The sequence below is a fragment of the Eretmochelys imbricata genome, chromosome 4, assembly GCF_965152235.1.
Source record: "Eretmochelys imbricata isolate rEreImb1 chromosome 4, rEreImb1.hap1, whole genome shotgun sequence".
NCBI lineage: Eukaryota > Metazoa > Chordata > Testudines > Cheloniidae > Eretmochelys > Eretmochelys imbricata.
Window position 1 is genome coordinate 93,941,977 of NC_135575.1, and position 27,501 is coordinate 93,969,477.

Consider the following 27,501-nt stretch of genomic DNA (forward strand, 5'->3'; position numbering starts at 1 on the left):
CTCTCTCCCCCCTCCGCCCCCCCCACTCTCCTGCTGGTAATAGTTCACCTTATCTGATCACTCTGGTTACAGTGTGTATGGTAACACCCATTGTTTTATGTTCTCTGTGTATATAAATCTCCCCACTGTATTTTCCACTGCATGCATCCAATGAAGTGAGCTGTAGCTCACAAAAGCTTATGCTCAAATAAATTTGTTAGTCTCTAAGCTGCCACAAGTACTCCTTTTCTTTTTGCAGATACAGACTAACACGGCTGCTACTCTGAAACCTGTAATAAATCTACCTCTCCGAGAGGCAGTAGTTAGGTCAATGGAAGAATTTTTCCGCAACCTAGCAGTGTCCACACCGGGGCTTAGGTCAACTTAACTATGTCTCTCATGGGTGTGAATTTCACATGAGTGACATAGCTAGGTTGATCTGAGATTTAGGTGTCGTGCAGGCCTTTGTGTGTGGCAAACATGTCCACCTAAGTAACTGACTGCCAGGGGAAGTATGGGGGTTCCCTCCCCTGCCCCCTGGCTCTGTGTGGGATAAGTGATCCCTGCTGCATCCAAAGGGATGGGGGCTCCTACTGCAATACCTGCAGGGGAAAGGGGCCCCTGGCCCTGCCACCATCACTCCAAATGGAGGGTTGGGCTGGGAGGACAGAACCACAGGAGGCTGCATGTCATTATTATGCATGTCATTATGGCCCTCGGGCCCCAGATTGTCTTAATCTGTCCCCGTTCTCCTATGTAGCTAGGAGGCAGGAGTGGCTGGCTGTGCAGGGATGGAGAGCTAGAGGTACATGATCATTCCTCCTATAGCTCTTCCTGGCCTAGGAGTAGGAGCTGAATTATTATTTCACACTTTAAGTGATATGCCCTTCTCTAGCTGCCAGGACAGCCTGTTTCAAGTGCACTAAATTCTCTTAAAAATAAACAAATCATAGTACTCATTTCTGTTTAAGTGTTCAACAAAGCCACATGTCTCCTTGAAATTATGCCTGGATTCAAGATAACCTACAGGTATGGTGACAGTTCGCTGCCCTCTCTGTATGACCCTAAAGGAGCTTTGGGTTGGAGAGAAACCTAAGCCCATACGCTCTACTCTGCTAATAATAACAGCCTCGACTGGCCGCTTGACCTCTTCTCCCACAAGAATCTTCACACTTTTTTCCTTGCCTCCCTTTACACATGGAGTACACACAGCACCTGGGTAAATATAGCACGTATCTCTCTCTTCAATTAGATGAGAATTCTGTGCACATCATTGTTATGTAATGTTGCAAATACAGTTGTTGCTTCAACCTTCTAAATGTGTCCAATTTCCATTCTGTGACAAAAGCTTTTGTTTCCTTTAATGGTAATGAAACGCTAAGAAAAGCAACTCGCCACAAGTACAGGCAATTTTATTTTCAGCACGTTTTACTTTTGCAGGCCACTTACAAGCCATTGCTGAAGCAGGTGGTAGAGGAGATATTCAATTCTGATCGACCTGACCCTGTTGATATTGAGCACCTATCTGCAGGTCTCACTGATCTCCTGAAAACTGGATTCAGCATGTTCATGAAGGTAAAGCAACCATCCCGAGTTCATATATAAAATCTGCATCTGTCCATAGTTTAACATCTCAGCCACTGCTATTATATACAGTTGTGTATCACTTCCACTAGCTGCCCAGGAAGTGGTACACAACTGTATTTGCCTTTGTCATTGTAATAACTGGATGAGATTAATGCTCAATTAAATGAAGACCTAATTATTCCAGTAATACATATACATATGTCTGTACATAGGTGTATATATCTATATGAAACGATATAAATGTGGGTCTATATTATTACACATATGTATGTATTTCAGTTTTTAAAAACTATGTTAGAAAAGCAACTCATGAATTATGAACTCCGTGTATGAATCTTGACCAAACCGTAACAACTCAGTTTTGAAGGATGTAGCCTTTTGCCTTTTCCCTTGTCTGTTACTTCCATGTTGGGCTGAAATTCAAAAGGCTGGTGGCAAAAGAATAACAAGAGAGGGCCATTGACATTAAGTGCTCTCCTATCAAAATGGAATAACTCTAAACAATAGGCTGGCTCCCAACCCAGAGAACTAGGTTAGCCGTGGACAGGTCGTCTTGGCAACAAAGTCAGCAGGCAGGAGGCTGTGATCACTGGGAGAAGCTGAGGAGGATGTCACCTGACAAAGAGGGCAAAAAGTTATAAAAAGGGCAAGAGCTGCTCTTCTGGGGGCCATTTTTTTCCAGCTGAAGATGGGGGAGGGTTAACCCAATCTGCAGAAGCCTGGGTGAGGCAGGGGACCCTGCCTACCTTCCTAAATGCAGATGGTCTCCAAGGACTCCCAAAGGAAGGGGGTGCTAGTGAGGGGCATTGCGGTTAGGGAGGTTGTGTTCTGTATGATCTGTACTCTTTCTTAGGCATCTATGATTAAGTACAAGAGAGCGGTGGTGTTAGAATCTGCGCAAAGTGCCTCTGTGTGTGTGTGTGTGTGTGTGTGTTTTACACGCTTCACTACTGCAGTGTGCTTCCTGTGAGAGTTATATGGTAAACCAGAAGGCTCACATCTTGGGGGTAGTCCTGGAAGAGGGTGTGTTTAAGCAATCAGGGAGGCTGAAGGGTCAGCACTGAGCCCAGGAGCTAGGCAGCTGGACAGGGAGTTCCAGACACAGGGTCTGCAATCCAATAGTGTGCCTAGGGACTGCAGAGACTGGGGCAGTGTCTGGACTCCATTCAGGCTCCAAGAGTCTTAAACCATCCAGTGATCTAGAGCAGGGGTGGGCAAACTTTTTGGCCCGAGGGCCACATCTGGGTATGGAATTTGTATGGAGGGCCATGAATGCTCATGAAATCGGGTTGGGGTGCAGGAGGGGGTGAGGGCTCCAGCTGGGGGTGAGGGTTCTGGGGTGGGGCCAGAAATGAGGAGTTCAGGGTGTGGGAGGGGGCTCCGGGCTGGGTCAGGGTGTTGGGGCATGGGAGGGGGTCAGAGGTGCAGGCTCCAGGAGGCTCTTACCTCAAATAGTTCCTGGAAGCAGCGGCATGTCCCCCCTCCAGCTCCTATGTGGAAGTGTGGCCAGGTGGCTCTGTGCGCTGCCCCGTCCGCAGTCACCGCCCCTGCAGCTCCCATTAGCCGCAGTTCCTGGCCAATGGGAGCTGCCAGGGTGGCGCTTGGGGCAGGGGCAGTGCGCAGAGCCCCCTGTCTGTTCCTAAACGTAGGAGCTGGAGGGGGGACATGCTGCTGCTTCCGGGAGCCTCGGCGTGCACACACAGAGTGGCCTCCAACCCCAATCCCTGTCTGTAGCGCAGGAGCAGGGCAAGCCCCAGACCCACTCCCAGCAGGAGCTCGAGGGCCGGATTAAACCAGCTGGAGGGCCAGATGTGGCCCCCGGGCCGTAGTTTGCCCATCCCTGATCTAGAGGCTTGGATTCCCCTCTCAGCCATCTGATGGACGGTTGGCAGGGGATGCCCGACCAGATCTGTGACAGGAGGATGAGCATGGGTATTATTATGCTGGAAGGTATTAATGGGTTCCATCAACCAGTTGTTTGATCGATACACAATTGCAGAAGTGCTTAATCTGTAGCTCTGCTAATCAAATGCCAGAGCTCCGTGTGTTTCCGTTTTTCCCTCATTCAGTTTTCCAATGTTCCCCAAAATCAAAAGATTCGGCCCTGCCTAGAACATCCCCTGAAATTTTGGAATTGATTAGATGTGGCATTCAAAAGTTATTGTTTCAGATTAACAGCTGTGTTAGTCTGTATTCGCAAAAAGAAAAGGAGTACTTGTGGCACCTTAGAGACCAATTTATTTGAGCATAAGCTTTCGTGATCTTGTTGTGTTAGTTTAGAGTAAATTATTATCAGCCACAAAGTGTAACATGCCTTTATTTTTTTGCCCTATTTTCATGTCTCTGCCCCGCAATTGGATCTACATTTACAAAAGAGCCAGCAGCCCATTTAGGTGCCTAAATGAAGTGGCCAGATTTTCAAAAGTGCTTAGCACCCAGCAGCTTCCACTGTACTCAGATCCCTGATAGAAATCTCACATTGGTACCTTCTTTGTATTTTGTCAAATCTGTAGTGAAAGTGTTCTTAAAATGACCATGTTCTGGGTCATCATCTGAGACTCCTATAACATGAAATATATGGCAGAATGTGGGTAAAACAGAACAGGAGACATACAATTCTCCCCAAGGAGTTCAGTCACAAATCTAATTAACGCATTATTTTTTGAACGAGCATCATCAGCATGGAAGCATGTCCTCTGGAATGGTGGCTGAAGCATGAAGGGGCATACGAATGTTTAGCATATCTGGCACGTAAATACCTTGCAACACCAGCTACAAAAGTGCCATGCGAATGCCTGTTTTCACTTTCAAGTGACATTGTAAATAAGAAGCAGGCAGCATTATCTCCCGTAAATGTAAACAAACTTGTTTGTCTTGGCGACTGGCTGAACAAGAAGTAGGACTGAGTGGACTTATAGGCTCTAAAGTTTTACATTGTTTTGTTTTTGAGTGCAGTTATGAAACAAAGAATCTACATTTGTAAGTTACACTTTCACGATAAAGAGATTGCACTATAGTACTTGTATGAGGTGAATTGAAAAATACTATTTTTTATTTATCATTTTTACAGTGCAAATATTTGTAATAAAAATAATAATATAAAGTGAGCACTGTACGCTTTGTATTTTGTGTTGTAATAGAAATCAATATATTTGAAAATGTAGAAAAACATCCAAAAATATTTAATAAATTTAAATTGGTATTCTATTGTTTAACAGTGCAATTAATCATGATTAATTTTTTTAATCACGATTCATTTTTTTGAGTTTATCGTGTGAGTTAACTTTAATTAATCAAGAGCCCTAGTATAAAGATACACTGTCAGGGTTGGCAGCCCTAAAAACTGACCCACAGTTCTTTGCCTCTGGAAGATCTTTCCACACCTGTGTGATGCCTGAAAAACAATCCGTGCTGTAATTCCAAGAAAGAAAGAAAGAGAACAGACATTCCGCTATCAAAGTGTATAAACGAGCTGATGCACACATGATGTTTGAAATGAGTGGTTTTATTTACTAGAGATTTCCCTGTAATTCACACCTGCATTTATTTGATTTTATTTGCTTGGGTTTTGTTTGGTTTTTTTTTTTGAAGCAGGAACAATCATTAGTTTTTCTAAAAACATACGTGTGGTCTCCAGAAAGTATAACATTCAGATAGAGCCATTTTCAACATTGACCAATTGTTAGGTCTACCCAATTGTTGTTGTTATTACACTAGCACCTATATGCCATCTAAGTCGGGGTCCCATGGTGCTAGGTGCTGTACAGTATACCAAAATCGGTCTCTTCTCCAGAGAGTGGATGATCTCAGACCACGCTCCTGCAGCTGGACCTGTGCAGGCAAACCCTGAAGCAGAGAGCCCCATTGCTCCATGCTGACATAAATGGTGAATTCCCATGGATTGCTTAAGGCAAGATGTAACTTGTTGAGGGGGCACTAACTAATGGGATTAGGGAGGGAAAAGAGTGGGGGGTGGGGAAAAGGAGTGAGTGAAATCCTTGAGAAACGGCAGGAAAGGGAGGGAGTTATGGGCACAGCCAGTGACTGAGCTGTAAGTTGACATCTCCTGAAATATGTTTTTTCTGAAAAATGTGAGACACTAAAAGAGATTTGTAATCATACATGTGTTCACTCTCTCCGTAGCTGTCATGAATCATTCTCTGTTGTTCTGCCAAAGGTCTCTTCTGTCGGTTGCTCTGGACATTTTTCATCTGTCTGCTCAATGTTTTAAGAACCAGTACCCAGCCACCAGTTAGTCTTTCAAAATGCATTGTATCAACAAAGCTCTCTTGGTGCCAGAATCACCCATGTCAGTAGGGCAAGCAGTTGCTTTGACTCCAAGATATTGTTGTTAGTTACACAACACCAAGATATGCCTGGCATTTTACAGGCAAATAAGACGGTGTAATCAATATGGTCCCCAGCATGACTCACTGAGTGCTGTTACAGTTCAGCATTTATGGTATCACACTTTCTCCCATGATAACAAATTATGATGTCACAAACACTTTACTGAGACATCACTGAATGAAGCAAGTGAATTATAAAGGAGAGAGCTTTTTATGTGCACCCAGATATGGGGACCGGCTATGATGAGTAAGGAAATATTTCTATACATGTTTCAGAGTAGCAGCTGTGTTAGTCTGTATTCGGAAAAAGAAAAGGAGTACTAGTGGCACCTTAGAGACTAACCAATTTATATGAGCATAAGCTTTCGTGAGCTACAGCAGGGGATGTTGAAATGCCTATAGTTACCCCTTAATGCCATGGCTCATGAAGCCGTACATAGGCAGCCTGGACAGTAGTCAGGAGCTGTTCAACTACAGGCTGAGCAAGTGCAGAATGGTGGTAGAATGTGCATTTGGATGTTTAAAGGCACGCTGGCGCAGTTTACTGACTCACTTAGACCTCAGCGAAACCAATATTCCCACTGTTATTACTGCTTGCTGTGCGCTCCACAATATCTGTGAGAGTAAGGGGGAGATGTTTATGGCGGGGTGGCAGGTTGAGGCAAATCACCTGGCTGCTGGTTACGCGCAGCCAGACACCAGGGCAGTTAGAAGAGCACAGGAGGGCGCGGTACGCATCAGAGAAGCTTTGAAAACCAGTTTCATGACTCGACTGGCTACGGTGTGAAAGTTCTGTTTGTTTCTCCTTGATGAAACCCCCCGCCCCTTGGCTCACTCTACTTCCCTGTAAGCTAACCACCCTCCCCTCCTCCCTTTGATCACTGCTTATGGAGGCAATAAAGTCATTGTTGCTTCACATTCATGCATTCTTTATTCATTCATCACACAAATAGGGGGATGACTACCAAGGTAGCCCAGAAGGGGTGGTGGAGGAGGGAAGGAAAATGCCACACAGCACTTTAAAAGTTTACAACTTTAAAATTTATTGAATGCCAGCCTTCTGTTTTTTGGGCAGTCCTCTTTGGTAGAGTGCCTGGTTGGCTGGAGGCCCCCACACCGCGTTCTTGGGCGTCTGGGTGAGGAGGCTATGGAACTTGGGGAGGAGGGTGATTGGTTACACAGGGGCTGTAGCGGCAGTCTGTGCTCCAGCTGCCTTTGCTGCAGCTCAACCATACACTGGAGCATATTGGTTTGATCCTCCAGCAGCCTCAGCGTTGAATCCTGCCTCCTCTCATCACGCTGCCGCCACATTTGAGCTTCAGCCCTGTCTTCAGCCCGCCACTTACTCTCTTCAGCCCACCACCTCTCCTCCCGGTCATTTTGTGCTTTCCTGCACTCTGACATTATTTGCCTCCACGCATTCGTCTGTGCTCTGTCAGTGTGGGAGGACAGCATGAGCTCAGAGAACATTTCATCACGAGTGCGTTTTTTTTTCTTTCTAATCTTCACTAGCCTCTGGGAAGGAGAAGATCCTGTGATCATTGAAACACATGCAGCTGGTGGAGAAAAAAAAAAGGGACAGCGGTATTTAAAAAGACACATTTTATAAAACAATGGCTACACTCTTTCAGGATAAACCTTGCTGTTAACATTACATACATAGCACATGTGCTTTCGTTACAAGGTCGCATTTTGCCTCCCCCCACCGCGTGGCTACCCCCTCAACCCTCCCCCCTCCCCGTGGCTAACAGCGGGGAACATTTCTGTTCAGCTGCAGGCAAACAGCCCAGCAGGAACGGGCACCTCTGAGTGTCCCCTGAAGAAAAGCACCCTATTTCAACCAGGTGACCATGAATGATATCTCACTCTCCTGAGGATAACACAGAGAGATAAAGAACGGATGTTGTTTGAACGCCAGCAAACATACACTGCAATGCTTTGTTGTACAATGATTCCCGAGTACGTGCTACTGGCCTGGAGTGGTAAAGTGTCCTACCATGGAGGACGTAATAAGGCTTCCTTCCCCAGAAACCTTTTGCAAAGGCTTTGGGAGTACATCCAGGAGAGAATGCCAGGGCAAATTAATCCTTTCACATGCTTGCTTTTAAACCATGTATAGTATTTTAAAAGGTACACTCACCAGAGGTCCCTTCTCTGCCTGCCGGGTCCATGAGGCAGCCTTGGGTGGGTTCGGGGGGTACTGGCTCCAGGTCCAGGATAAGAAACAGTTCCTGGCTGTCAGGAAAACCGGTTTCTCCACTTGCTTGCTGTGAGCTATCTGCAACCTCATCATCATCATCATCATCTTCATCCCCAAAACCTGCTTCCGTGTTGTCTCCATCTCCATTGAAGGAGTCAAACAACACGGCTGGGGTAGTGGTGGCTGAACCCCCTAAAATGGCATGCAGCTCATCATAGAAGCGGCATGTTTGGGGCTCTGCCCCGGAGCGGCCGTTCGCCTCTCTGGTTTTCTGGTAGGCTTGCCTCAGCTCCTTAAGTTTCACAGAGCACTGCTTCGGGTCCCTCTTCTGGCCTCTGTCCTTCATGCCCTGGGAGATTTTGATAAAGGTTTTGGCATTTCAAAAACTGGAACGGAGTTCTGATAGCACGGATTCCTCTCCCCATACAGCGATCAGATCCCATACCTCCCGTTCAGTCCATGCTGGAGCTCTTTTGCGATTCTGGGACTCCATCAGGGTCACCTCTGCTGATAAGCTCTGCATGGTCACCTGCAGCTTGCCACGCTGGCCAAACAGGAAATGAGATTCAAAAGTTCGCGGTTCTTTTCCTGTCTACCTAGCCAGTGCATCTGAGTTGAGAGTGCTGTCCAGAGCGGTCACAATGGAGTACTCTGAGATAGCTCCCGGAGGCCAATACCGTCGAATTGTGTCCACAGTACCCCAAATTTGACCTGGCAAGGCCGATTTAAGCGCTAATCCACTTGTCAGTGGTGGAGTAAGGAAATCGATTTTAAGAGCCCTTTAAGTCGAAAAAAAGGGCTTCATCGTGTGGACAGGTGCAGGTTTACATCGATTTAACGCTGCTAAATTCGACCTAAAGTCCTAGTGTAGACCAGGGCTAAGGTGCCACTAGTACACCTTTTCTTTTTATTTCTATACATGTTAGTTAAAACATAATTTTAACAAAATCCAGTCTTCTAAAATTTACTTGACTGTGTCATGGTTCTTAAAAAGTTCCCGTAGATGAATAAACTAAATTACCTATCAGCGTATCATTGGTCAATATAATTACCAGGCTAACCCTCCAGTCTCCTGATTGCACTCCTGTCAAACAGAAGGGCGCCACTTTCACAAAGTGTGGAAAAAGAAGAAAGAGGCAAGGATATGTGAAAAGAAGATCTTGCCACTTTTCTCTGTCTTCTCTCACTTTTATCTCCTTTCTTCGATTTCTGTCTCCTCTGCTTTTCTTTTTCTACCTTGCTATATTGGAGTCATTCTAGGCTTTTAAGTTTTCTTTTTATGGTCTTTCAGCAACATACACTTACCACCTTAAATGCCTCTAACTCTGCTAGTAATATAAAGCAAATATAAATGTATAACAGATGTGCAGGTATGAATATTTCATGGACACAAAACTGTCATCACGTCCCTCACATTTTCTCCTCTGCATGTTGTTTAGACCTTTGGCTGGTTGGCAGGGTGCTGCATTACAGTGTGAGAGATTCTGAGCCAGCCAGTGATCTGTATTCATCACATAGGAGATGTTTCACAGATTTCCCCCTTTTTGCATGACTATCACGTTTCGTGATGATTTCACAAGCAGCCTTAAATTTGTTGTCCCTTAAATGTATGACAACTCAAACAAATCAAACAAGTGAAGTTTGATCATTAAATTTAAATTGGCTGAGTTGTTATGTGTTAAGAGTCCAGCCAAAAGCAGCCTCTCCTAGCCCGTGTCCAGTAGAGTACATCACCCTCCTGGACTATACAGCCACGCTCGAAGGGACTAGTTCTTCATTCAGTTCACGTCTTCCTAGGACAATTACTTTCCATAGACCTAGCTTTCTCAATTGCGTCTTTTAAGAACATAACATCTGGGGACATGCCAAGCATGCTGGATGACTCAACAGTAGTCAGTCAGGGAAGGATCCAACCACATATTACCACGCTCAGTGTATCCCCTTGCCTGGCTGAATGATATTTGTTCAGCCAGAGAAGATTAAAGATGCCACTCACCCAATACTTGTGTCTCTGGCTGACATGTCTGTTCTGGAGCTCAGCCAAGGAGACAGGGAAGGGCTCCTTTGTGTCCAAGATTCCTCCTTTTCTAGTGGTACTCCAAACCAAATGGTGATTTAAAGAGGACCCATTTCATTTATATCAATCGCCTTATACAACAGTGCTTGGCTACCTCCCTACTTCATTCATGGGCAGGAGAGATTCCCCTCATAAATAGATGCTGTCTTTATTCTAATTGTACTCCCAAGGCCTGGAACTTGGGAATATCTTCCCAGAGAACTTTGCAAGTGGGTTACTCCTATGGGCTGTGTGGCCCCAGTGAGGTGTTTAAAGACTGGTATGAGGGAGTGTGAGGTGGAAAAAGCTCAATTCCATACATTCTCTAAACTGCCAAACCACTCCACAACTTCCTACAGAGGAGCTTTTCCCTTTTAGCCATTCAGGGTGGGTTTTTCTCTCCATTGCATTGACAATCCCACATCACTGTCTGCCTCTGCTCTTGTTCTGCCCAGAAGGCTTACAGATAGTCTTTTCAGAATTGAGCTCCTCCTGCATCTTTTTTTCCTATTAGGGATATTCAGAAATGTTTTCCCTCCCTCATCTCATGAGTCACAGCTTTCAAGGGGAGGTCCTATCCCTAGTGCCCAGCCCAGTTACTCAGCTGGGTGTTGAGCATCTTTTTGGGAAAAGGAGGGAGAGGCTTTTTCCTAGACCAAAGGACAGTGGCTGGAGTAGCCTCCATGACGTTAGAGGCCCCCTGTCTGAATGGTCATGGGGAATGTCTGGGGGATCTGTGCTGTGATGTATCCTCCAGCCCATCCCTGCCCCCTCTGTGGACAGCTGCACACAGGGATCCCCATCCCTTTACCTCTGTGCTGCACTGAAAGAAAAGCCTTATATCCCAAGGCTATTAGATAGACAGAATAACAGGTTTGTTTTGCGACAGAGGCCTACCCTATACCACTACAGCCACCTTTTCTGCATTTATATTTCTTGGTGTTAAATTATTGCCTCTGAGAGTTGCTTTTTTTTCAGCAGTTGATTCAAAGAACTTTGTATCCTGCCAGAGCATGAGGTCTGTTCTCATTTGAATAGTAATGGTGTGTTGTGTAAAACTATTTAATTTATTAATGATTATTTTCTTATCTTGGTATGTTGTTTGGTATAATAGCTGCTGTTTATGGGTAGATATGTAATCAGGGTCAATAACTTCAGTTTAATCAGTTCTTAATGGCACTTCAATTGTGCTCATTCTGTATGAGGAACCATGTCATTGGACACAATAAAATGGCTCTGGGCTTACACATATCCCAAAATATCTCTTAGGGGGCCTGCCTCATATGTTTTATATCAACAGAAAATGGGCATGCATGATAACTGTCAGCCTTCTGTTTTTCCTGACCAGAGGCTCAGCTATTCAGATATCCAGATCCCAAATTAACTCTTCCACCATGCTAGCTGATGCATAATTATCAGTGCAAGCCAAGGTATTGGGCCAGATCCTCAGCTGAAGTTCATTGGAGTCAATGGAGCCGCACTGATTCACACTGGTTGACTATCTGCTGACTAATACTGTATAGCTCAATTTAAGAAGAAAAAATAACAAATTATTAGAAATGCTTATATAGAGAAGTGGGTAAAATGTTTATAATTAAAATTCATTTAATGGAAAATCACCTGATAGATGGATGTTTTGCAAAGCTGATAAGTGATTTTACTTAGTCTTAAATTTTCGGACAAAATTCAATGCAAACTTTTTTTAAAATTTTCAGGTGATTGTGACACATTTCCATTTTACTTTTTCCAATTTTGATCTGGGTTGGTTGGTTGTGATGGTCACAGAAGTGATCTATTAGGTCTAGTTTCCTGGTTGCCTGAGCTGTGACCCTTCTGGGTTAGACAAGTCATTTTAACTGATTTTTCTCAGAGGAAATGTCTGCATTTTTGTGACCTCTAAATTAGTAAAAACAAACCTGTCAACTGAGCCACTTCCTGCTGCAGTTGGGAACCTGCTTTGCCTCCCCATTTCATGTGGTCCGTACAGTGTTGTCGAGGGGCATTGATGTTGCCCCTCGACAACACTGTACGGTTGCCTGATGATCCCCAAAACACACCAAAGGGAAAGCACTCCAACCACTAAAGTCCCTAGGAGAAAATACCAGGACTGGCGATTGTAGGGACAAAGGTCCTCATGACCAGCTAGGTTCAGATAAGTATCCAAACTCCAAGATTCCTCCTTCACTAGATTTATTTGATAGCTTGGCTATGTTGATGTAGTTTTACAATGTGTTTTTATATGAAGTCTGGCTATATTGAAGCTGATTCACTCCGCATCTTTATCTGTGGTTTGGTTACATTAATGCTGGGATTTTCATGTTTATTTTATTCTCCTTGTAGTTATAGTATATTAGTCTTAGGAGTATTGGGTACACTATAGAATCCTGGTGGCACATAGGCTGGCTTCTCTGATGCCATGCTATATCAATAATGCCAGCAACCATAACCATCATGCTTGCAGTGTCAATCTCTCTTTTCATACTTTATCTGCCCAAACTTGTGGTGTAAAGTTATATGTCTGGTCCATGGTGTCTGCAAGACATGGGCTGGGTGTGTGTTCCTGCGCTACTTCTGGAGGTGGAGCCAAAGAAAAGGTGTCCCTGGCCACGTCTGTCACCATCTCACCAAATATGTGTCTCGGCATGTGCCTCTGAATGGAGACTTTCTGTGCGGGACCTTGTCTTCTCCTGTCTTCTCTCCACCAACCTAAATTACCAAAGATGGTTGCCATGGTAATTTCTAATGATTTTTAGACTGGGGCAAAATTTCTAAATCAAGATGTTTTGAAGTGATAGGTGATTTGCAAAACATTTTGGGGTCACTAACAATTCATATTAAAAATGAGATTTTGAGGACTTGAAAACCTTGTGAAACAAACTGGTGAAAAGTGTGTGCTATTTTGGAAAAGGAAAAAAATCTCCAATTTTAACTAGGCATTGTTTGCAGAAGCATGACAGAATGTGTGTTGCTTTTTGTTACAGTTCACTTTTATTCTTCTTCTGTAACACAGGGTTGAGTTGTGTTTAGCCACATGGAGCTAGCCTCTTCAAAAGAAAGAGCCTTGGGGGGTTGTATTATCAAATGGAAATATGTTGGCAGAAACCCACATTCTTAACACAGCCAAATATTTTGTACCCAAAGTATTGTCCTCCTCCAAAACACTTGTGCATAGCATAATAAAATTACAGGTTCCAAACCCTTTTCATGGCAACTTTAATTTAATTTAGAGCTTGCATGCCTAATGGTTGGTATTTTTTAATATGCATTTCTGGAATTTGTGGTTTGAATTTCAGTTTTCTGAAAAATAATACATTTTATATATGAACCATGTGTTTGGATAGAGGCTTATTGTGACTGATGGAAATGATTTGTCAAATATTTTCTCCCTTTCTGTACCCATGAAAGGTTACGTTAGGTAACCTTATAATAAGTTTCCAGATTTATACGTACATGTTTACGATGAGTTTCTTAGTCACTTGGTAAAGTTCTTGAGGACATTCTGAGGCGAATATCTAAGTTTAAATTCTTCAAATATAACTCTTTGATCACCACCTTTGTTCTGGGTGGCAGCTAAAATAACATTAGGAAGTGGGAAGCAGCCACGTAAAGTTTGTTCACAGCTAGCCTCTGGACTGACATCTTAAAGCTAATAGTTCTTATACTGCATAAGAGTACCCTAGCCCAAGCACTCTGGCCAACATTCATGTTTACCATCTTTGTGAACAATTGCTCATCTTTGTGAACAGAACCCCCTGCCCCGAGTCCCCTCCCAGAGCCCACGCCCACACCACCTCCCGCACCGCAAGCTCCAGCCCTGAGCCAACACCCAACACCCAAACTCCCTCCCTCCATTGATAAGTATAACTCTTTAGTTAACCAGAATTTTTGACTAACTAGCACCCCTGTTCCCCCAATATGCTGGATAACAAAGCTTTTCCTGTATATGGTAATATATGTAAACACATTTGATTCATTAAAAAATCATTGGCCTGATTCTCAGGTCTGCTGAGCACACACAACTCCCTTTGACCTCAGTGGGACATGTGAATATGCCACACCTGAATATCATTCCAGTGATTTTTAACCTGCCAGCATCTCTTTAATTTTCTATCCAACTTCCATAGAAACCAGCATTTTAAAAAATCATTTCTGAGTTTCCTCCTAGTCCTTCAATACTCTGTCTTGACCAGTTGTCAAGGTTCCTTCCCCACTCTGAACTCTAGGGTACAGATGTGGGGACCTGCATGAAAACCTCCTAAGCTTACTTTTACCAGCTTAGGTTAAAACTTCCCCAAGATACAAACTATTTTACCCTTGGACTTCCACTGCCACCACCAAACTTTATCTGGGTTCCTGAAAAAACGTAGTTTGGAAACGTCTTTCCCCCCAGAATTCTCCCAACCCTTGCACCCCACTTCCTGGGGAAGGTTTGGTAAAAATCCTCACCAATTTGCATAGGTGACCACAGACCCAAACTCTTGGATCTTAGAACAATGAAAAAGCATTCAATTTCCTTACACAAAGACTTTTAATAGAAGTAAAAAAGAATCATCTCTGTAAAATCAGGATGGTAAATACCTTACAGGGTAATTAGATTCAAAACAGAGAATCCCTTTAGGCAAAACCTTAAATTACAAAAAAGACATGCGGACAGGAATATTCATTCTATTCAGCACAGCTATTTTCTCAGCCATTTAAAGGAATCATAATCTAACACATACTTAGCTAGATTACTTACTAAATTCTAAGACTCCATTCCTGTTCTGTTCCTGGCAAAAGCATCATACAGACAGACACAGACCCTTTGTTTTTCTCCCTCCTCCCAGCTTTTGAAAGTATCTTGTCTCCTCATTGGTCATTTTGGTCAGGTGCCAGCGAGATTACCTTTAGCATCTTAACCCTTTACAGGTGAGAGGATTTTTCCTCTGGCCAGGAGGGATTTTAAAGCGGTTTACCCTTCCCTTTATATTTGTGACACGCCCCCCAAATCTCAGCTAGGGTGAAACGCTGGCTGGGATTTCTTCCTGGAGTTCTAGGAAAAAACAGAGTTAATAAGACACATGCATCTCTAAATATACTACCAAGTACATAAAGACTAACAATATTTTCCACATCTCAAGGACGATTTTAACCAGTTGATTCTGGGAAACTTTCATGGGAGAGTGCATCAGCCACTTTTTTAGAAGTTCCTGAGATGTGTTGGATGTCGAAATCAAAATCTTGGAGAGCTAAACTCCACTGAATAAGTTTTTTGTTATTTCCCATGGCGGTATGAAGCCACTGTAGCGCAGCATGGTCGGTTTGCAGGTGGAAACGCCGTCCCCAAATATATGAGCGTAGCTTTTCCAGGGCGTAGACAATGCCGTAACATTCTTTTTCACTGACTGACCAGTTGCTTTCCCTCTCGGACAGCTTCTTGCTGAGAAACACTACAGGGTGGAATTCTTGATCCCATCCTTCCTGCATTAAAACTGCTCCCACACCAAGCTCGGACGCATCTGTGGTTACTAGGAACGGTTTGTCAAAGTCTGGGGCCCTTAGTACAGGGTCAGACAGGAGTGTCGCTTTAAGCTGGTTAAAGGCCTTCTGACACTCTTCAGTCCGCTGAACAGCATTTGGCTGTTTCTTTTTGGTTAAGTCTGTCAGTGGGGCGGCGATTTGGCTGTATTGCGGTACAAATGACCTGTAATATCCGGCCAAGCCTAAGAAGGATTGGACCTGTTTCTTTGACTTTGGGACAGGCCACTTTTGGATAACATCCACTTTGGCCTGTAGGGGGTTGATTGTTCCTTGACCCAGCTGGTGTCCAAGGTAAGTCACTCTGTTTAGGCCTATTTGACATTTCTTAGCTTTAACAGTTAGTCCTGCCTCCCTTATGCACTCAAGGACTTTTTGTAGATGTTCCAGGTGTTCTGCCCAAGAATCCGAAAATATGGCCACATCATCAAGGTAGGTGACTGCATATTCTCCTAATCCTGCTAGGAGATCATCTACAAGTCTTTGGAAGGTGGCGGATGCATTTCGCAGCCCGAAAGGGAGTACATTAAATTCATACAGCCCAACGTGTGTGTTGAAGGCTGACCTTTCCTTGGCGGATTCATCTAGCGGTACCTGCCAGTACCCCTTGGTTAAGTCCAAGGTAGAGATGAACTGAGCCCGAGCCAGTTTCTCTAATAGTTCATCTGTGCGTGGCATTGGATAGTTGTCTCGGTGAGTTACAGCATTTAGCTTACAGTAGTCCACGCAAAAATGTATCTCCCCATCTGGTTTGGGAACTAGAACCACTGGAGATGCCCACGCACTTCCAGAGGGATGGATTACACTCATCTGTAACATATCCTGGATCTCCCGTTCTATAGCAGTTTTAGTTTGAGGAGACACCCGGTAAGGTTGGACTTTAATTGCGTGAGCATTACCTGTGTCAGTGGAGTGGTATGCCCGTTCAGTCAGTCCTGGGGTGGCTGAGAACGTTGGCGCGTAGCTAGTGCACAGCTCCTTGATCTGCTGTCGCTGCATACGCCCAAGGGTCATGGAGAGGTTCACCTCTTCCACACCACCAGCACATTTCCCTTCGTAGTAGACACCTTCAGGCCACTCAGCGTCGTCTCCTCCCTGGGCTGTAAACTGACAAACCTTTAATTCTCTGGAATAAAAGGGCTTTAGAGAATTAATATGGTAAACCTTAGGCTTTTGGTTGGAGGTGGGAAATGCTATGAGATAATTAACAGCTCCCAGGCGCTCCTGGATCGTGAATGGCCCTTCCCACGATGCTTCCATTTTATGGGCCTGGAGCGCCTTTAAGACCATGACCTGGTCCCCTACTTTGAAGGAACGCTCTCTGGCATGTTTCTTATACCAGGCTTTTTGCTCTTTTTGAGCATCCTGTAAGTTTTCTTTAGCAAGGGCTAAAGAGGTTCGGAAGGTGTTTGTAGGTTGGTTACAAAGTCCAGAATGTTAGTTCCTGGAGAAGGTGTAAATCCCTCCCATTGCTGCTTCACCAACTGTAATGGCCCCTTAACTTCACGGCCATATACAAGTTCAAATAGTGAAAACCCTAAACTGGGATGTGGTACAGCTCTGTAGGCAAAGAGCAACTGCTGCAACACTAGGTCCCAATCACTGGAGTGCTCATTTACGAATTTACGTATCATGGCCCCCAAAGTTCCATTAAACTTCTCCACCATGCCATTTGTTTGATGGTGGTAAGGAGTGGCAACCAAGTGATTTACCCCATGAGCTTCCCAGAGGGTTTTCCATAGTTCCTGCCAGGAAATTAGTCCCTGCATCTGTGAGGATGTCGGAGGACCAACCTACCCTGGCAAAAATGTCTGCTAGTGCCTGGCACACACTTTTAGCCCTGGTGTTGCTTAGAGCTACTGCTTCCGGCTATCGGGTGGCAAAATCCATGTAAGTCAGTATGTACTGCTTTCCTCTGGGTGTCTTTTTCGGAAAAGGACCCAGAATATCCACAGGTACTCTCTGAAATGGAACTTCAATGATGGGGAGTGGCTGGAGAGGGGCTTTGACCTGGTCTTGGGGTTTTCCCACTCTTTGGCATACTTCACAAGACCGGACATAGGTAGAAACATCCTTGCCCATTCCCTCCCAGTGAATGACCCCCCCAAATGGTCTTTGATCCTGTTCACCCCAGCATGGCCACTAGGATGATCGTGGGCTAAGCTCAAGAGCTTGGCCCGGTATTTAGTTGGAACTACCAACTGTCTCTGAGGATGCCAGTCTTCCTGGTGTCCACCAGAAAGAGTTTCCTTGTATAAAAGTCCTTTTTCTACAACAAACCTGGATCGATTAGAAGAGCTGAGAGGCGGTGGGTTGCTCCATGCCGCTGTCCAAGCTCTCTGGAGGCTTTCATCTGCTTCCTGTTTGGTCTGGAATTGTTCCCTTGATGCTGGAGACATCAGTTCCTCATTGGCTTGTGGACCTATGCTTGGTCCCTCTGGAAGCGATGTAGGGGATGGGGCTGTTTCCGTTGACTGTGAACCGCTCTCCGCTGGGACATTATGTTGAGGTTCAGGCTCCGGCTGAGCCTCTTGTGTAGGGTTATGGGCTGCTGCCGGTTCAGGTTCGGTGGGGCCCTCTGGTGTTGAGGTTGCAAGTACTGGATTCAGTGCTGGCAATGGATCTGGTGCTGGTTGTTCCGCTGGTTCTGGTTCTGGGACTGGTTCTGTCTGGGTCTCTGGGACTGGATCCACTACTGCTGTTGCAGACATTGGCCTGGGGTCCAGGTCCATCTCCTCTGACCGGGTCCTGATAGAAGTTTCCGGAACAGAGCAAGGCGTCACGGCTTGTTTAGCCTGGCTGCGGGTGACCATTCCCACCCTCTTGGCCTGCTTCACATGATTGACCAAGTCTTCCCCCAAGAGTATGGGGATGGGATAATCATCATAGGCTGCAAAAGTCCACGTTCCTGACCAGCCCTGGTACTGGACAGGCAACTTGGCTGTAGGCAAATTGAAAGAGTTGGACTTGAAGGGTTGAATCATCACTTGGATCTCTGGGTTGATTAAATTGGGGTCCACTAAGGAAGCATGGATAGCTGACACTTGTGCTCTGGTGTCCCTCCACGCGGTGACCTTCTTCCTGCCCACACTCACAGTTTCCCTCCGCTCCAAGGGTATCTGGGAGGTATCTGGGCCTGCGGATCTCTGGTGTGATTCCAGTGCAATGAATTGTAATCTGTTGGGGTTCTTGAGGCAGTTGGCCTTTACATGCCCCAGCTCGTTACATTTAAAATATCGTCCAGCTGATGGGTCACTGGGGCGAGGCAGGTTGCTGGAGAACGGGGTGGTGGGACGATAAGGTGTCTGGAGGGTTCTTTGGGAGGTAGGTGGGGCCTTGGGCGGCCCCCGGTAATAGGGTGTGGTCTGGGGTTGTCCGTTCTGGTCTCCGCTCTCAACTTTACAGGTGAGAGGATTTTTCCTCTGGCTAGGAGGAATTTTAAAGGGGTTTACCCTTCCCTTTATATTTATGACACCAGTCATAAATAGTCATTGCATTATGTTATTAATCGTATGCCCTACATGGCTTTGTAGTCAAGAGCACTTGTGTTTCAGAATAAATTGAAGCAATGTGAATAATGCTTTCTGTTGTTTTATAGGTGAGTCGTCCTCACCCCAGTGATCATCCTCTCCTGATCTTATATATGGTTGGTGGAGTGACAGTCTCTGAGGTCAGAATGGTGAGAGACCTAATATCAGCACACAAACCTGGTGTTCAGGTACGAAACCTTAAGTACTGTGATTTCTGTCTGAGCCAGGACAAATTAAGAGTAACAAAGAAAATGCTTTTTATAGTGCTGAATACTGCCCAGGTACAGAACACGTACCATAACAAATAAATAAGGTTAATAATGGTGTCAGGTCTCTGTTGTGGAACATCTGCAGGCAAGCAGCTTTCAGATGCAAGTTATTTAAAGTTTGTTGTGTGCAGTAGATTCAGTGAGACCCAGATCATTCCATAGGATCTCAGAATTTGCACACGCAGTTTTCTGTGAATGAGCATTTGCTTGGGAATCTGCATACACAAATTGAACTGCAAGCAGCAATTCCACCAAGCGGAGCAGTAATGACTCTTCCCAAAATGTTCAGTTCTCCTCAGCCAGAAAGAAAATGGCTCGGATTAGGGGCCTCAGAGGTGGAAAGGGATGGTGTTAGAGACTTACATGTCAATGTCACAGGGTGATGCTGGCCCTTTAAGAGGGAAAAGGCCCGTGCACCTGTGACTGCTCAGCTGCCTCCTAACTGGGCTTAAAAGAGGGCACCTGGGCCACATGGGAGAGAGACCTAGTGAGGCAGAGCTGCCTGAGAGAGGCAGATGAGAGCTGCCTGAGGAGGAAAGGAGAGTTCCTGGCAGCAGCGAGCTGTTACAGAGAGCCATGAGGTAGAGCAAAAGGTTGTTGGTGAGGACTGGCCAAAGCTGGGGAACCCCTGATGAATTAGAGGAGAGCTTGTGCAGAAGCCCCTAGGAAGAAGGGAAGGTAGGGGAAAGTAAGCCCAAAAGGAGTGTTGATCCTGGAGTGTGGATCCCTGGAGCAGGGGCAGGACTCACAGGCAGATTCTGGCTGAATGGAACACTGTGGGAAGTCCTCTTATAGTGAGCCTGGGAAGGTCCTAGCTGCTTTGTGTGGACCTCAGATCCCAGGATGTTTTCTGTAAGAGTTTATTCCAACCCCCTAGGTTAAAATGTCCCCCCTCCCACCTGCAGTTCAGTGTGCTGTGCTCAAGTTGACAAAAACCTGGCTGCCATCCTATCCCTCAGAGTAAAAAACCCCCGTCTCAAAGAGTTTACAGATGAATAAACAAGACAGACAAAGACTATAAGCAACCACACAGGCAACCTGTCAAATAGTACTTATGTTCCCTCCAGGTTTGTCTCTCCAAATCAACTTCCCCCCATCTTTTGTCCACATGCCCCTGGCACCAAGGTGCCATTCATTGACCCTGTCCACCCTCCAAAAGAACTTTGGACTCAGTCAGTTAAGGGGAAGGGAAGATTGTTGGCAAGCATCTGAAGGTCTGCTGCTCCTGGACACACTGCCTCTGAGAGGCGGGGTAGCTCTGTGTGGTGGGGTTTCCGAGGAGAGGGGATAAAAAGCCCATCTGACTGGTCCCTGCCCCTTTCATTCTCTGGCAGGCTCCTGGCTGCATTCACTGTCATTCCAGTGGAGTGGGGAGGGCAGGGGTTACTTCTGGCAGGGTCTAAGATACAGATAATTGTTAATTTGGAGGAAGGTGTATGGGAGCAGCTGGATTTCTCCTGGGTGGAGCAGGCACAGAGGGTGATCCTTATAGCTGCAAAAGAGATGTAAAGAAACACTCCATAACCAGCTGCCTGTGTCATTAAACAAGTCTTGTTCCAACAGCTGAATGTAAACTCTCTTGTTTTAATTCCTGCAGAATACAGCTCTGACTAATGAAAAGTCTGTAGCAAAATGGAGCCAACCAAGGCAGAGCAGCCTCTGATTGATAGCATGTTTTCCACAGTTTAACAGCATCTTTGAGTTGAGAACTCAATATTTTTATAAGATTAAAAGCCCTTTCCAAGAGCACTTTTTCATCTGATAATATGTTTCTCTCCAATTAGCTTCTCACTTATCTCCTTAACACAGTGAGTCAAATTCTTTGCTATCCAGAACGGGGACTGAATTGTGACGTACTGATGGACAAGTTAATCCAGACTCTAAATGTTTTAATATAGCTTGAAAGATAAGCACAGAGTTAATGAGGGAGATGGTGTAAAACTATGCAAGAATTCTTTTGCCTAACTTTCTAAAAGGGATTGAGGTTTGACAGTGGTGACATGGAATCTGGTGCTGCTTTGCTTTTGTTGACCCTGGTGGCAGGTCACCCTTTGAGGCAGATTCCCAAAGAATTTAGAGTTGACGCAGCTTTTACTGCCCCTTGCCTTTGTGTAAAATTGTTACATTAGGGGCTAATGGGCTTTAGAGGAGAGTCCTGAGGGGGGTAAAAGGAAGAAAAGAAATGGTTGTTTGAGTCTCACATATAAAAGTGTCTGAGTTAGTTGGATTTACCTGGATTTCAACTGTGAATATGCACCACCTGTTTGGGATTATTCTCTTTTCAAAGAGCCAGGCATTCATCTACCACAAGCCAGTGTTTAACAGAGCTGTTTTTGTGATGTTCAGGCGATCAGTTTCAGACATCAGGGCAAGATGAAAACATTGGCCTCCCTGTTCCATTCCACTTAAACAAAACACTGACATTTGCACTAATTATTGGCACTTCTTTTAAATCGGAGTTGCGCTGTGGATGTGAAAGTAAAGAATTTTATAAAACAACAACAGACAACCTGTCAGCAGATCGGTTTCCCCACCAATTGCTCCAACAGTTGTTTGGAGTTTAGGCAAATGAGAATTGAGTCTGGAGATTGGAAACATATGTTTTTATCCACATAGGCAAATATATATTTTAGTGTAGATATGGGGACATTTGGTTCATCTCTTCTCATTGTGAGACACAAAAGAGAACAATGTGTTTCAGGCATTATTTGTTTTCAGATGAAGCTGAATAGCTCTGCCTACTGCTTCCTCGCAGATACCACCCCGTAGGTGTAATGAATTGGTACCTCTGAGGCATCTAAATTGGGAAGAGGCAGGAACAACTGAACTAACGAGAGGAGAATGACTTTAAAAAAAATAAGAAACTAAAGAGGAGGAAAGAGGAAAAAGTGGATGTTTTAATCCCTTCCCTGTGTCACATCACTAACTGCCCACAAATGTTTGAACACGTACCAGTACTGGTACATGTTTGCATACACACAGACTCCAGAGATCTGATCTACAGCAGAAAATGGTGACATATGACAATCCCTGTGTCCTGCACCTTGTTTACTGTATGCCAATGAAACAATGACACAGATGAGAACAGAAATATAAAGACATGCCCAGTTTATAGAAACTCAGTTCCAGTGATTTACTTCTGCTGGCCCAGATTATTTCTGTGAGGTCTCACACATGCCTTACATGAAATGCTGTAAAACAGCATGGTTATTTATGAAGTACAGTTATCACCCCTGGCAACCATGATTATCATTTGGGTGTGACTGGTTTGTGTTCTTTAGCCGCTCTGAAATATTGGGTGAAATCCTGGCCCCACTGAACTTAAAGGAAGTTTTGCGCAGGGGATTTCACCCAGTGTTGTACTGCATTTTCATTAGTATTGCTGCTTGCATCATATTGTCTGAGCAATGTAGTCTGAAATGTCACAGCATGTGCATTCAGCCTCCTTGCAAGCCAGATATCTGGTGATGTCCAAGATTACCAGCTACCATCTCATGGGATGTTTGCATTGTGGGATGATTAATTTCCCAAATTAGTTTCTGTTTCACAATTCTCTTCATTTTTTACACAAACCTTCTCCTCTCCTTCTCTTAGTTTACCGTGGTGCTACTCATTACATTGTAGTGGATCATGGAGTGACACTCTGGCCACTTTATGGTGGCTGTCATGACAAAATGTAGCCCTCAATTAAAGTGCCACAGACAAGGACACAAATGTTAAGATGAGTAAGGATCTGCAAAGGAAATTTATCCTCCTAAAGAGACTTTCTTGGGCATTTATTTTACGGGCAATTGTACAAAAGACTAGATCATCTGCTTTCCATAGAAACAGAGGGCCATATGCTGTCCTCCATCCACATCTGAAACCACTATTGATATCCATGTGCATGGAGGGAGACAGCAAGACTGTGTCTTAATGTCAGAATAAGTTACAATCATCGCTCTCATTTTGTTTGTGTGGACTCATTTGTGTGGACTCATTGCACATCTATCCTTCTAGTTTAGTGATATTATTATGAAGATGAAATTGCTTTTATCTGTGCGTGGTGGTGGTGGTTTGGCCTGTATATTCATAGACAAAAAACATTAGTAATATGTCACCTCATATTTCTTAGATTTAAGCTGAGTACACAGGAAGAGGAGTGCACAGACTGTACCGTACTCTGATTCCTCCACAACATAACTAGGAAAGTGGCAGCCTTTGGCACCAGCGAATTACAGAGACGGCCTTAAGCAATGGGAAATAGAAGAGATAATCAGTGTCATTTTGCTGCAGTTTGTGTGGGAGAGCACAGGAGGTTGTTAGCACAAAAGAAAGTGTAGTAATTTAAGTCCAGATTCTTTTCGTTATTTAAAGCGAGGATGAAAGAAAGGGAAAGAATGTGAAGCAGGCATACGTGTAGTACTGCTGAGATCTGGGGCATTTGGTATTTAATATCTTTCTTTCTAAAATCACCTGCAATGTTTGAATATTCAGATAACGACACATTCATGCCTGTTGCTTTTTACCTCAGATGAAGTGTGTGCACAATTTGATCAATTACTAAAAGAAAATAGGTTCATGCACACTCCATGTTGCTGGCATGTAAATTACACTTGCCATAATTTATGCCTCCTCATTTTGGATTTTTCTAAATTAGATATCCTTAACCTTACATTGAGAAAGCGAGTTCATTCTTAAGTCTGGTACAACCCTCCCCTCCAGTTTGTCCTGTTCTTAATCTGTGGGCTTGATCTTACAAACACTGCTGAGAGTAGTGCTTGTTATACTCAGTAGTCCCATTGGCTCTAATGGTAGAAAAGCCCGACGCTCCATTAGATCTGCAGGATTGAGAATTTAGTAGCTAATAAAATCTAGTTAGGGACCTAGGGGAGAAAAAACATACATAAATATACGTTGTGCACAAAAATCCGTTTGTGATGGTCTGCTGCTTAAAGGATGAAAACAACAATTCTGCTCTGTGAAAAATATTAGTTTTTGAAGTGTTCCAATGCTGGATGTTGGCACTGATATGTGTAAAGAATTAAATATTCATCGATCCAGAGAGAGGCTGACTCTAAAGCCTGGTGGTTCGGGCGTTTGTCAGGTTGAATTCCCTGCTCTGAATCAGGCAGAAAACAGGCTTCAATCTGGGTTTCCCACACCTCTGTCTCTGACTAGAAATTCCCTCCTTGACCTGAGAAACCTTCCCAATGAATATTGTGTCAGAACCAAGACATTTCTGCAGGACACTTTTGGTTTTGACAAAACAGTATTTTTCAATGGAAAAAAGATTTTATTAAAACTGTTTTGACCAGCTATAGTAATGGGTGATGCTGCCTTTCACTAGGGTCATATTTTCTCCTTATGAAAAGAGTAACAACGATAATCCAAACTGTGTCTGTGTTTGAACCGCGATCCTGCTGGCTGGAACACCATGCTCCTTGTCTCAAGTGGCAAGTTTCTGACAGTTGACTGTATTTCATTGACTAGCCACAGCAGGCAGACAATGCTTTCTGTAATTTTCACCTCAGCGTAAACAAAGAAGAAACAGCTGCAATTTTGAGTCACTTGTTGACAAAATTCAGTGCTGTGGCAAGGGAAACTGCTGGTTGATCAACACAAGTGAACGCAATGGGAGACATAACAAATCACTGTGCTGCCCTAGTAGTGTGTGGGATGAATGAGCCAAACTACAAATGCATTAGGAGTGGGATAGTAATCACCATTGTGCTGCCACTGGTGGGTTCAACTATAATTATTAGCTGAGCAGGTGGTAGCATTGAACAAGCTGTAGGGCCACCTCACAGAGAGCGTAAGACGCCAGTGATTCCTCTGCCGTTCTGTAAATGAACGGTACGTGTTTAGAGACCTTGTTCTGATTGCAGACAAGATTAGTCTCCCTGAATTGTATTTCTCTTATTTCTGTCTTCAGGTAATTGTGCTCTCCTCAACACTCCTGACACCACTTAACATTCCTGAGTTGTTGTTTGCAACAGACCATCTACAGCCAGACATAGGCCTCTGAAGAGTGCAGATCTGCAGAGAAGATAAGTGATTTGCCTTCACTGGAAATACCACCCTCTTGCCTGTCATCCTTTCTGATATTCTTCCAAAAATGAATTTGTCTAAAAACTAATTGTGGCTGTAACTGAAAACTGAGTCGAGTGATTTGATAGCTGGCTGCAAGGGGACTTGAATGGATTGTGGGGGAACACTTAAAAATCGTTCATTTGTTCAGTGACATCAAGCTGACACTCAGCTCCTCCCTGCTGAACGATTCTGCTAGCATGGGCCCTCCCCACCGCATTGCCCAGAGAACGATGGCTGCCTGTAGTAGTTCCCCGGAAAGGGGGTAATTCTGGAACAGCTGCAAAGGGCCAGATTCTGCCACCTTACCTTCATGGAGTAGTACTTTACTACTATTCCCAAAGTGGGAATCCTTGTAGTGTAAAGTGGGAGTAAAGGTAGCAGAACCTAGGCCTGGTCTGTTTTGTCCCCCTGCAAAACACATGTGCCTTAGTTAGTGTTTAACTCCTTCTGTGCACTCTGTGACCCTAACCCCTGGGAGAGGCCATGAAGCACAGCACTGAACTGATCTGTCAGTAGTAGAATAGCTACAAGCCCACCGATGGCTTTACTGCTGATAGGGTAGAGGCGGAGGGAAGCATGGATGGAGAATCCCACCATAATCAAGATGGTGAGCCATTTACTGGCTTTCTCACAGGTCCCTGGTTTCCTCTCTTGTTTGCCTCAGTCATAGTCCCATGAGAAAAGTCACTTTCTTTGATGACATTCTCCTCTGCATGATTTTGCACAGGAGAACATGTGGGCTGAGATGATTGGATGTTTCACTTTATAAATCCTAGAGGAATGATTCTCTCAGGCACAACAAATAAATAACATATTCCCATTTGCAAAAACATTAGGGTTCCAAAAGTAGAACACTCGTTTAAAGTTGTATTTCTGAATAACAAGGGTAGGAAGAGCTTTTGATTTTAATTTATGATTAGGCAACAGCCTTTAACAAGGCAAGCTGTCTGAGTTATGTAACTTTTATTTTTTTAATTTTGCTTTAATCTTTGGAGGAGAAAAACATAAGTTCTTGAGGATTCCAACTGTGTTCAGCATTGAGGTTAATAAAAATGCAGCATAAAATAGTGGTGCCTCAAAGATGCCGCATATTGTCTCAGTTTGTTCATCCCAGGGGTGCTAAGACTACATTCTACACTGGAAGATTATTTACAGTTACATTTTAAGGCCCTCTTTCTATATATACAGTGAAGTTCCCCCATTTTAGCATTCTTTATTATGCCCAGAGGCTAGGTTAAATAGAAACTAGTTCTTTAACTTTTGCTCACTAGCTAGTTTAAGTTCTGTTAAATGTAACCTTTTTTCTGAAAACCCTTCATTTTGTTTTTATGGTGCACTTTGGTGACCAGAAGGGAACAAAGGCCTGATTATAAAGGTTAGACTGAAGCATGGACAAAGTTGCCTGTATGAAAACAGATTTAGATGATGAATATGGAACTTTACGTTTCACTGTACTTGATAGGAAAGTAACGTATCAAACAAAACACATATGTAATGCTAAAAGCTTATGAAGTCTTTTTGACTGAGCAAGTTAGAGAAATGACAGCAAACAGCCTGTCTCTGTGGTTACATTTCTTCTTCTTCTGCACTGTTTACATTATCAGAATGTAGATGTTTTGGAAATTACTTAACAATAAAGCAAAGATTACAGAATCGGCTCATCTTCCTGGCTTTTTCATACACACCAACCCCTCATCTTATTAGATACATTTTGTTGCTCTTCCCCCACACCACCCCATCCCACACCACCCACAACATAACCAGAAAGGGGCACTTGGTCATGTGTCCACTCTGCTGTGTGGCTGTCAATTCCTCCACATCGTATGGCCCTTCCCGCGTCTTTCAACTGCCCCAGGGATTCTAGGCAGGAGCTCCTGGCACAGAGGACCCTCCACCCCTCAGGGAAGTGATCACCAGTCCTAAGAAGCTGTTGCAACTGTGA

The 27,501-nt window shown here is 44.3% G+C and overlaps 1 protein-coding gene across 2 annotated transcripts in view; it reads left to right on the forward strand.

Annotated features, from left to right (window-relative positions):
• The window catches only part of SCFD2 (sec1 family domain containing 2), a 309,403-nt gene extending 282,191 nt beyond the window's left edge, over positions 1-27,212 (forward strand). Inside the window, exons 7-9 of one of the 2 annotated variants that reach the window (XM_077815637.1) lie at positions 1,420-1,554; positions 19,287-19,406; positions 25,402-27,212. In XM_077815637.1, coding sequence (XP_077671763.1) covers positions 1,420-1,554; positions 19,287-19,406; positions 25,402-25,494 — 348 coding nt within the window. In that variant the 3' untranslated portion in view covers positions 25,495-27,212. Of the gene's footprint in view, positions 1-1,419; positions 1,555-5,359; positions 5,455-19,286; positions 19,407-25,401 lie in introns of those variants that run through there. The other variant, XM_077815638.1, reaches the window with a different exon arrangement.
• The last annotated feature ends 289 nt before the right edge of the window (positions 27,213-27,501 follow it).